General features: G+C 37.7%; 1 protein-coding gene across 1 annotated transcript; it reads right to left on the bottom strand.

Moving 5' to 3' along the window:
* Nucleotides 1-779: 779 nt before the first annotated feature.
* Nucleotides 780-10,791, bottom strand: LOC147389280 (vesicle transport protein GOT1-like). The gene is made up of 7 exons (XM_086418634.1): nt 10,558-10,791; nt 10,067-10,156; nt 1,925-2,016; nt 1,711-1,791; nt 1,526-1,623; nt 1,363-1,444; nt 780-996 (listed from the first exon to the last, which is right to left on the bottom strand). The coding sequence occupies exons 2-7, from the start codon at nt 10,095-10,097 to the stop codon at nt 958-960; spliced, it is 423 nt and encodes a 140-aa protein (XP_086274760.1). The 5' UTR covers nt 10,098-10,156; nt 10,558-10,791; the 3' UTR covers nt 780-957.
* Nucleotides 10,792-11,766: the final 975 nt, after the last annotated feature.

Here is an 11,766-nt window from a genome sequence, read left to right as displayed (position 1 = left end):
GAAATGTCAGAATAGATTGATTCCCCGTGATATCCACATACGGGTTGAAACTTGTATAAGTACAAGATTAATAAAAAGTTTTTTCTTTTGAAGCTTATGCGTCCACAGTTTCTTAATGCCATTTCAGGCATATAGATCAGACATTAGTACATAATGTAACTTGGATGAACTGGAAAACACATTGTTTTGCTAAGCAATGGGAGATGTAGTTGGGTTGCATGCATTGACAGACAACTGAAAATAGTATCAAAACTTAGAAGCGTTCGTGTGTTGCCATCCAACTCAATGAACATATACTGATTTCATAATCATAGATCGAGATGGATATGAGAAAAAAAAAATGAATAAGGAAAGAATGTTAGAAATGAAAGCGTTAAAGAAATGTAGGTATAGCTCAGTTTGTGATAAACTAAAGACAAAAACTAGTACGAGCAAATATTAACATAAGATAGGGCTTCAAACAGAATGGAATAAATTTACAAGATTCGCTCAGCAAACTCAAATTTTTGGAGTAAGGTTTAGATGATTAAGGTCTCAAATCTTGTTTCAATGCAATGTTCCACTCAAGGATAAAAAAAACCGAGAGGGTATAAAGGCAGAAACATTCTGAGATAATCCAAAAAATGTTTCTTGTTTGGGAACAACTAATACCATCCAATCGAAGTGGTATTACAATCATTTAAAGTGATTAACAAACTACATGGACTTTTCATATCGTGACATGGGCAGCAATCTAATGGCTAGCAAAGAAAAACTAAGAAAATGATGGATACAACGGGGAAAAAAACAAAAAGCACATTTCCAAAATATACAGATACAGGTCATATCAGCAATCATGTCAACTGTTCAAAACATATTGTGAACCAAATCAAGATATTTGATCTTGGTCAGACACTTATCTTACATGGGTGAGCCTTTCTGGCACTGGTTCTTACCATTCACACTGATTCAGCTCTCTCATACAGGAACCCGTCTACTCCGGTACCTATCTAAGAACTGCACAGGAGAAAACAAGGAAACTCAGTTAGAATGTGAAGCTGAATGATATATTCTCATATAAAACTGAAATGTGAATCCTATAAAAGACAGATATTTGCCCCATAACTGATTTAATTAATAGTGCCAAAATTCCAATCAATTGGGACCTATGTATAGTATGGGTGCGTGTTCCTCCAATCCAATAGCATGGTATCCCTGGTTTGTTGTATTAAGTCATTGGCCTTACACTTGACCAAAGATCTTAACCTCCTGATTAAGATGTCAAAACTTCTATGACCAAACCCCCACCAAAGGTTTCCGTGCAATTAATGTTCATCACATCAACATAATTTTATTGAGAAATAGAATTTAAAGTATCATTACCGATGTCACGAATGGTTGTTGGAACACCCACCCAAGAATGGGTATCCTCTGCAGAAACACTGCCAGTGTAGGCCAAAAGCCCCTGCCGCAAAACCTTGTCAGCCACATAGGTACTTAACATGCAAGTATAATAGTGAGAAAGGATGAAAGAAATATCCCAAACCTGAAAAGTACGATGAACCCATAGGCCTCCAAGATCATGCCCATGATAGGCCACCCCAAGAGGACTAAAACGAAGCCAACAACAAATGAAATGGTGCCCTGTTCATTCATCAAAATAACACCAGGTGAGAATGAGAAAAAAGTTGGGGAAAATAACAGAAAGGTAGGGATGTAAGACAACTAAACCTTGTAGTTTTGGCGTTTCATGAAGAATTGCATGGTGGATTTCAGTCCAATGGATAACATCACCCCTGACAAGAATAGGATCTGATTTGAATAACACATAAATAAACAAATGGTTAACAGGCATTCGGACAATTTTAATCACAACAAAAACTCTAATTTAAAAAAAAAAAAAAAAAACTGCATTAAGAAAATAAAAAGGAGAGGCTTTACTTACATTTCCCATGGCTAGAAGTCCCTTATCAAAGAAGAAAATAATTCCGAGAAATGAGAAAAATATGCCAAACCCTGTCAACCCTAGTCCGATCTCTGTTTCATTTCAAATTTCAAAGTTATGTAAGGAAAAAATAATTGGAATTAAAAGAAAAGGAAACAGAAACAAGAGAGAACCTAGCGTACAAATACTGCACATACAAAAAGTTCAAGGTAATCTCAAACATAATGAGTATATATTCTCCAGCCAAAGAAAGGCAATTTATTTTCATCCTCTATAGTTAGAACTTATGGATGGATCTCATCAAGTGCACATGGAATTTTCCAAAGGTATTCTCTTTAAAACCATGTTATGATCCCCATTTTAGGGTTGTTTCACTCTCAATCTATGCCTCCAATCGATCTCTTCCATTGGCACCAATCTTTGAAATTTAGTCTTTGATTCTTTCACTTTCTCACTGGTCAACAAACTAAACATTTGTTATTTTATGTGGAGGCTTTCAATATCATTTTCTTATTCAACTCAGTTTGGCCAAGAGATTCCATATTTCAGATTTTCAGTCTCTCCTTTAAGGTCTTTAATTTACATTGGAAATGGAGTACAGGTCTTCCAGTAAAGGAGGAGTTCCACCAAACTAGCATCAACTCATTAAAGTTATGGAGTAACCACATTCTCAAACCGAAACAAAATAGGACAAGTAAACCTACATCCAGCAAGAGCAATAGGGTGATAGTCAGAAGCTGGATTAAGAACATTCATCTGCATAAGCGATGCTAAAATGTTCCTCCTAATCAGATGATACCCACACACAAAAAACAAAAAAACAATTCTATCTAGAAAGGATAGGGTCATCCTGCTTATTAGACCAAACATAGGCATTAGCCCCAAGGGGAATATCCATCAAAAGACTACAAATCACAAACTCACCAAACAATATCATACTCAGTCAATCTTAAGCCACCTTTCCTCTCAAAGGAAATCTAATTTGGTTCAAATCCTCTCCCCTCCCCAACACCTGGTCAATCCCAAAACATGTCCACATCATCGAGCACTCTCAAAATTGATTCTAATCTGGTGATCACTCACCACCAAAAGACTGTATATCACAAAGAAAAACAATGAGAAATCCTCACCAACACACTTATTAGAAAGGGATGGAGGCTACATAGGGTCAATTGAATCTCTGACATGGAGTCTAAGCATAAATCAAACTTCCGGTCAAGACACTGCCCCCCCAAGCCTAAGACCGAGGTTGGTTAGCCATCCTACCATTTATCACCCCAACAAATGAGGCATTCAACTGAGCCTCTTCGGAATCACAATTTGAATAGGAGATAAGCGATGTCTCAAAATGAAAGATTTGAAATTTGATTGGACTACACCTAATTGGACGATCTACAGCGACCTCGACTTCTTTAGCCATAATCGGCGGTCCACAACCAAACATTTTCTTTCTAAACTTTTAGGGTCATCTCCCACACCTTGACACATGCGCCCTTCCTTTTATTCCAACCGTTGATGATTGAGCCATTGACATGCCACACCTACTATACTTTTTAATTAAATTTGAATGGTTTTAAATCCGAGCTTCATGGATGATTTTTCCAAATGATAGACCATAAGGATTTACCATCTTCTCTGATGAAATAAGAAGACCCACTTCTACCTCCTTCAGTGGATCTTTTATAATCACTTGATGATCCCTGCAGTACCAAAAAACACAGGACTTCACGGGCACCTTAGGAGCTGTCACAAGCCTTCCTAGGCTATACAAATGCTGCCATAGGCCTTCAAAGACACCTATGGGTGCTGTTGGACTTAGGTGCTGCTTTCGCAAGCCTCCCTAGGCTGTGCTCTTGCTGCCGCTGGCCTCCAAAGGCACCTACAGGTTCTGCTGAACCTAGCTGCTCCTGTTGCAAGCCTCCTCAGGCTTTGTAGGTGCTGCCACAGGCTTTTAAAGGGACCCACAGGGCCATTGTAGGTGGCTGCTGCTGCCGCAAGCCTCCACAGGCTTTGTAGCTGCTGTAGCAGGTTCCCAAAGGCACCCTAGATGCTGCCGCAGACTTTTAAAGGGACCCACAGGACTGCTGTAGGTGGCTGCTGCTGCCGCAAGCCTCCACAGGCTTTGTAGCTGCTGTAGTAGGTTCCCAAAAGGTACCGTAGGTGCTGTTCCAAGATCTTATAATCCCTGTAGTTGTTGCTGCAACTCTCCAAAGACAATAACGATGGAGAAAAATCCTAACATAGGGCAAAGAACATTAAGAAAGCCTATCAAAGGCAGAAACACTATCGTTGGGTAAGAGACACAGTGCAGAAACGCAGCATGTGATCTAAGTAGATGTGACACTAAAGTAGGAAACATTTTCAAAGAAAGTAACATCAAGGGAGTGTATTATACGGTGAGAAACTGGATCATAATACTGATACCCTGTTGTCATAGATGAATAACCCAAGAAAACACACTAAATGGCTTTGTCATCCAATTTGGTGCGATTAGGAGTTTTGTTTTGAGCAAAGCACGTGCACTCAAAGACTCGAGGTGTAATGAGAAAAAGTATACTATCAGGTTGAAGGACATGAAAAGGCATTTGTCCCTTTAAGGTGCGACTCGGGACTCGGTTAGTAAAAAAAGTCGCAGTGAGGACTGCCACATTCCAATATGCCTTAGGAACATGCATTCCTCAAAGAAGACACCGAACAATGTTCATGAGGTGGCGATTCTTACGTTTCGTCACCCCGTTCTGTTCAGGAATATAAAGACAAGTCAACTGGTGAAGCATACCATACTCATGAAGATGGGAGCAAATCCCATTAGATTTATATTTCCCCCCATTATCAGACCGAAGAGAATTAACAGTGATATGGTACTGAGTTTGAATCATTTTAAGAAAATTGACAAAAATAGGAAGCACCTTAGAATGAGAACGCATCAGATAAACCCAAGTACAGCGAGAATAGTCATCAATAAATGTAACATAATATCTATGACCATTAAAAGCAGTAACAGAGGAAAACTCTCACACATCATAATGAACTAAATCAAATATTGCATTAAATCAATACATACGAGAAATATATGAAGTATGTATGTGTTTAGAAAATTCACACACAGAGCATTGAAATTTATGTCTACTACAAGTAGTTTTTTAAAGTAGGAAATAAATAACATAAGTGCTGAAAATTGACATGTCCTAAGCGAACATGCCATAAATCTAGAGTATGAGACGAAAACGTGTGACTCCCAGAAGAAGGAAGCACAGAAATCGGAACAGCATTAGGCTGAGATCTAAACAAGTACAACCCATCCCTCTTATACCCCTTGTCAAAAATCCTTCTCGAAATCAGGTCCTAAAAAATACAATGAGTAGGAAAAAAGGTAACCGAGTAATTTAGAGATTTAGTAATATTACTCACAGGCAAAAGATTAAGGGATAGGTAAGGGACATGAAGCACAAAATCTAGTGAAATCCTATATGATAAAGGGATGATGCCCTTGTTGTGGATAGGTGTAAGAGATCCATCAACAAGGCGAACCTCCCTATGAGTGGTAGGAAAAGTAGAAGAGGTAAAATGACTAGACTCACCGGTCATGTGATTAGAGGCACCAAAATCAATAATCCATGTAAGAGGAGCAAAGCCAAACTGCGTAACATGAAAAGCAAAGGATATACTTGGAGGTGTAGTAACTGAGGCCACAGTCAAAGAGGAGTGAGTGTGGGCATGAATCTGATCCCGGACAGTAGTGGCAATCTGAGTCTGTAGCTGTTGCAAGTCAATCGTGCCAAGTGAAAGAGAATCAGTGAAATGAGTGATTGATTCCACTATAACTATACGAGGAGCAGACCGTCCCAAAAATGGAGTGGAAGGAGATCATGGTATTAAATGAGAATAGAGCTGAAAGCAGCAGGCCTTCTCATGGTCGGTCTTCCCACAATGATTGCAAGTAAGGCCATGACCACGACTCCCTAGTCCAGGGGTATGAGAGTTGGAGAAACTCGAGTTGACAGCTAAGGTCATCTGATCTGTAGCTGGAGCAAAAAGAATGCCGGGAACCTAAATCTGAGAAGGAACAATACGACGATGACACTCATGACTGTCAATGGTCGCAAAGACCTCAAATAAAGAAGGTAATGGATCTGTGTCCGAAGGACCTCAAACTCAGGTCGTAGACTCTTAAGAAACCGGTAGGTCTGATGTCGAGCAATCCTCTTAACCACATAATATATTGTTTCTGAAAATAACTCAGTCAGACTCATAATGAGAAAGTTTCTCCTAACGTGACTGAAGAAATCTGAAGTAATTCGCTACACTCTAAGTCCCTTGGGTAGTCAGAGCAATGTCTCGATAGAGCTCATAAATGCTAGAGTCATTCCTGGGATGTGCATATGTCTAAGTAAGTGTGGACCATAAAGATGAGACAATTTCATGGTAATGAACATGGTACAGATGCGCTGCTCCATGGAGTTGAATAGCCACCCAAGGATAGTGCAGTTGTCGATCTCCCATGATTCAAATTTGAAATCAGTAAGGGGTGGTTTAGTAACGGTGCAAGAGAGCCATCCAGATTTCCCTCTACTACCTGAATAAAGGTGCATAGATCGAGACCATGACTGAAAGTTCCGGCCATCGAGAAAGGCAGTGGTAATATGTTCAGTTGAAGAATTAGACCCAAGAATTGTGGCGAAAGTTATAATTGCTTGTTCCGAAGTCATTACTTTGGTTTGACGGGACGTCTAAAGAAGAAACTCGCAGTACTAAAAAATATAGAACTTCACGGGCACCCTAGGTGCTGTCGCAAGCCTTCCTAAGCTATACAGATGCTGTCACTAGCCCTCAAAGACACCTACGGGTGCTATTGGGCCTAGGTGCTGCTTTCGCAAGCCTCCCTAGGCCGTGCTCTTGCTGCTGCTGGCCTCCAAAGGCACCTACAGGTTCTGCTGAACCTAGTTACTCCTGTTGCAAGCCTCCTCAGGTTTTGGAGGTGCTGCCGCAGGATTTTAAAAGGACCCATAGGGCCGTTGTAGGTGGTTGCTGCTGCCACAAGCCTCCACAGGCTTTGTAGCTGCTATAGCAGGTTCCCAAAGGCACCATAGGTGCTGCCACAGACTTTTAAAAGGACCCACAGGACTGCTGTAGGTGGCTGTTGTTGCCGCAAGCCTCCACAGGCTTTGTAGCTGCTATTGTAGGTTCCCAAAGGCACCCTAGGTGTTGTTCCTAGATCTTATAGTCCCTGTAGTTGCTGCTGCAACTCTCCAAAGACAATAACGATGGAGAAAAATCCTGCATAGGGCAAAAAACATTAAGAAAGCCTATCAAAGGTAGAAACACTATTGTAGGGTAAGAGACACAATGCAGAAATGCAGCATGTGATCAAAACAGGCGATAAAGGGAATAATAAACAAAAAGAAACAAAAAAAGCCCCCGAATGGGAGAAGATCTAACGAAGCTACTCTAGGTTAGGTATAAAGGTCAAGGGAATAAAAGGGAGAAGAAAACAAGGAAGAAGGAGGGGTGAAAGACGAGGAGGGGAACCAAGGAGAGGGGACGAAATTCTTTAGCTCTGATACCAAAAAGAATTGTCGAGTCTCAATCTGAGAGCTTGGCAGGAATTTATAATAATAAAAGAGTTAAAAGACAAAAAAATCCCTTACAAGAAATAAAAGAATAAAAGTTATTGCTAAACAACTAGGACTAAAATAACACTAGATTATTTTCAATACTAACAAGTGATCCTACCCAAAAGAAAAGAAAAATCTAAGCTATTACATAAGAAATATAAAAAAGCAAATGCATCACGCTAAAAAACATCCCAATTGAAAGTGAACTCCTCAAAGCCTTTGAAGTATCTAATAACTTGGACCAAAATAATAAGCTTGATTTTACATCCAATATATTACCTCGAGTACCCCTTGCCATTGCCTCCAAATACTCTAGTCTTCCTCTCTTTCCAAACAATAATAGAAAATGGAAGACGATACCAAAAGATTCTTCCTATAGCATTAAAATAAAAAAGAAGGCCAACACATGGAATAAAGAAAAGCGATGCAACCAACTGATGGAATTATGGAAACACTAGGGCGATGAATCAAAGGTGGTTAAATGCTTTCAACATTACTTTTGTACAAGACACAACAGTCCACTAAGACTCTACCACGAGAGATTAGGTGGTTAATGGTTATAAATTTATTGAGAGCGGTTGACCAAGCAAAGAAAAAAAAAGGCAAGTTGGACTGAATTTTTTCTCCCAAATGAAATTTCCAATGAGTTCAGGATGAAAAGACATTGGATGCAATGATCTGATGAAAAAAATTCTATCACAACTTTTAATAGGATTTCTTTTTATCTTCCGATATGAAGAAAAGGCAGATGGTGTAATACATACCATCAAACTTGCTATCAAGTCCATTTCCAATCATTTAAGTACCTTCTAAGACCAAGGTCCCGACAATCAACTAAAATGCACTGCATTGCATGACTTTTTTTTGTTGGACAAGGTCCAAGGAAAATAGTAAGGAAAAAATTGGGGTCTAAATGATGAATCACCGGACAGCCTACCTTCCCAAAATCTCAATTTATTCCATTTTCTTGTTCTAAATCCAATCCCACCATTAAAAATGCATTTCCCATTAAAAATACCTCTCGACATACCACAACCATAAGGCACTTTGCTTGCTCTCCCTACCCATTTTCTCACACTCGTATTAATTGACAAAGATCTTCCTCCAAAAATTGGACTCATCTTGGGTAAATCTCTACAACCATTTATCCAACAACACTTGGTTCATTAGCCTAATCATATGAATCCCAAGTCCTCCATTACTTTTTGGAACACACCCCTTATCCTATTTTACCAAATGGAATTTTGGAGAATCCTCCCTTTTACCTCCCAACAATCTCTTTACTTTCCCTTTAATAACCTTTGCATTCTGCAATCTTTGTATAGATAAAAAATAAAGACATTGATATACCAGGATAATGGATAATACACTTGACCAGTGTTACATTTATTTGCATTTCTTGTTTCCCTTTTTTCATTTTATTGGTTGTTATCTTCTTCTCAACCTTTTTACCTTATCTCTTTTCTTGTAAAATTTTCTTGTTAACAACCAAACATTTATTGAAAAACAAAGAAGATAAAAAGTCAATTCAAAATGAAGGAACCAATAACTTATTTGTGTAGATGAGATAATAGAAATATCTAATCAATAACATACTCCTTGTATCACATGCCGTAAGCCCATGTCTTCAAGTAATTCAAATTATCTGGATTAATCTTTAATAATTATTGATCCAAGTTGTAAATCCTAGTATTTTAACAACAATGAATACCATGCTATTAGTGTCTAAACAATGACCCCCGAGGTCTTCTCAAAGAAACATGAAAATTACATAATCTTGGAACCAAAAATACATCATTTCCCTCTACAATGTCAAGACTATCGAAAACCAAGCTCCAGCTCCATGGATTTAGAAGTCGCCAATACACTATGAGACTTATCATACATGTCTTGTGTTGAGAAGCAAACACATAAGTAGCATATGTATATGAAGGCAATAACTTACTAAACTAGGGCCTGCTCGAAAGGCAGAGTTGTGAGAATTGGAATTGCAACTCTTGTGCCACAATTCCACCCCTTCATTCAGATCACGAACTCTAGGGAGTTGCAAGTGCCCACCCTATTCCCAATCGGGCAGAGTCGTAAACCCCCACCAAAAGTTAAGGAGTTTCAACTCAGCCGACACCCATGCCATCTGCTCCCAGGCAACACAACACATCTGCATCCATACCATCCAAGCAGACAGAGCCTAGGCCACCCTAAGATGACTGGCACTATGTGTTTATTATGGCTCCAACTCTACCTCCCTTAGAGAATCAAACAGTCAAGTTCATTTCGGGAGTTGCTACCAACACTCAATATTCCAACTCTTGTAAGTCTGTCTTTCAAACAGGCCCTTCTTTTCTTCATAAAATGCGAATATATTCTTTACATTCCTCAGAGTAATTTAATACACCTATCAATCCATCCCTTTTTCTATGGGTCAATCCATTCGTCTCTATTCTTTAATGATAAACAGTTTCACAAAAGACACATTCTTAAAACACAAAACAATAGCATGAAATTATAAAGGAGAATCGGCACATACTTTTCCTGTCGTTCATCTCAAATGAAACCATTTTTTTTTCTGCTCTGGAGCCAACGCCGAACACTATAGAATCGAAAAATGAACCCTTGACTGTAACAGAAAACAAAATCATAGTCAGGATTGCAATCAAAATACACATATATTGAAGAAAATCATGTAAAACAATGATAATATTTATCTCAAATGAAACCATTTTGCTTTTCTAGAACCAACGTAGAATTATTTTATTTTTTTAAGGAAACAAAATTGGAGTCAAGATTGCAATCGACTAACAGACAATATCAATCACTAATTACTATAATCCACACCGTTAACCGTCTCATTTGATTAACAAACAAACAAACAAATTGAAGAACATAAGGTTAAAAAAATGATCATAGTTATCGAAGTTAGATGTAAGGCAAATTGAACTCATGTGTTAGGGTTTCGATTTCGAAAACAAAAATGCTTAATTCGATGAAGAAGAAAAAGTCGAAGATATGTGAGATTACCTGAGTAAAAAACTGAAGATCCGAAAGAAGGTAGTTGATTGAGGAGCAACTAAGTCTGCAATTATATAATCGAATTGCAGAAGAGAGAGAGAGAGACCGTAAGGCCTTCCCACGCTTGTGACGACACCGATTTTGTATTTCTTCTACGTGAAGGAAATGATCTACACGAAAGAACTGAGAAGTTGGAGGTTGTCAACGGGTCGGTTACGATCCCGGAATCAGAACTGATTTTAATTTGGGTTATTCGGAAAGAAAAAAAAAAAAACTTGTGGAAATGAATGATGAGGTCTACCGTGGACTTTTGTTGACCCGGTCAAATCATTAATAAAAATGATTCTCTTAACATATATGGTAAAATGTCAAAAATATCCTTATATGTTAAAATTGTGAAAATGTCATTTGATTACAACATTCTAGTTGTGTCAAGCTAATCATTCTAAACACAATCACCATGAAATGATTATTAAAACAAAATAATAACTATATGAATATTAATCATTATTAACCAAATTTCTAGTCAATCTAGACTTTAATATTGTTGTTTAGAAGTTAATTCTCATTGTTTTCAATCTGCTCTAATCATTTTCATCGTAATTTTATATTTTTCAGCCAAATCTTATCGTGTTCATCTAAATCTCATCGTTTTCATCTCATTCTAAAAGCATTATTTGACTCAATGCTTAGAGTTTTCATATGAAAAATACTGGACAAAAAATAATAAAAAAAATTGAGAGAAAATATATGAAACAATGAAAAATATAAAATTAATAATAATACCCCTTCCTATAAATATTAATTTTAATTGTACCCTCCCCCTAGCACAATAAAGAACACAAACAAGTTTTTTGCCTGATTTTTTCAAACGAAAACTTAAGCCTTGAAGTCATTATTGCTGAAATAACTCACCTGAGAATTCAAACCTCTACCCATTGCACAAGATATGAGATATTTAACTTGATTAATCGAAATAGTACCCTAACACTCTCGAGAACAGTCTAACGATAACAAATGCAAACCCTAACTAAAATATGTGAGATAATGGTAAAATCTCAACTTCATCTTCATCTTTTCAAAAAAATGAAGTTAGGTTTTTTTTTTCTTTTCTTTTAATATAATCGTGTAAAATATTTCAATCCAACAGTTTAAATTGGATTGGATTTGATTTTTTGTTATTTCAATTAAATAATGGTATTTTAATAATTTAAATGC

This window comes from Akebia trifoliata, chromosome 12 (assembly GCF_017979445.1).
Source record: "Akebia trifoliata isolate Shusen 1 chromosome 12, ASM1797944v1, whole genome shotgun sequence".
Taxonomy (NCBI): domain Eukaryota; kingdom Viridiplantae; phylum Streptophyta; class Magnoliopsida; order Ranunculales; family Lardizabalaceae; genus Akebia; species Akebia trifoliata.
This window is presented reverse-complemented; position numbering and strand designations above follow the sequence as displayed.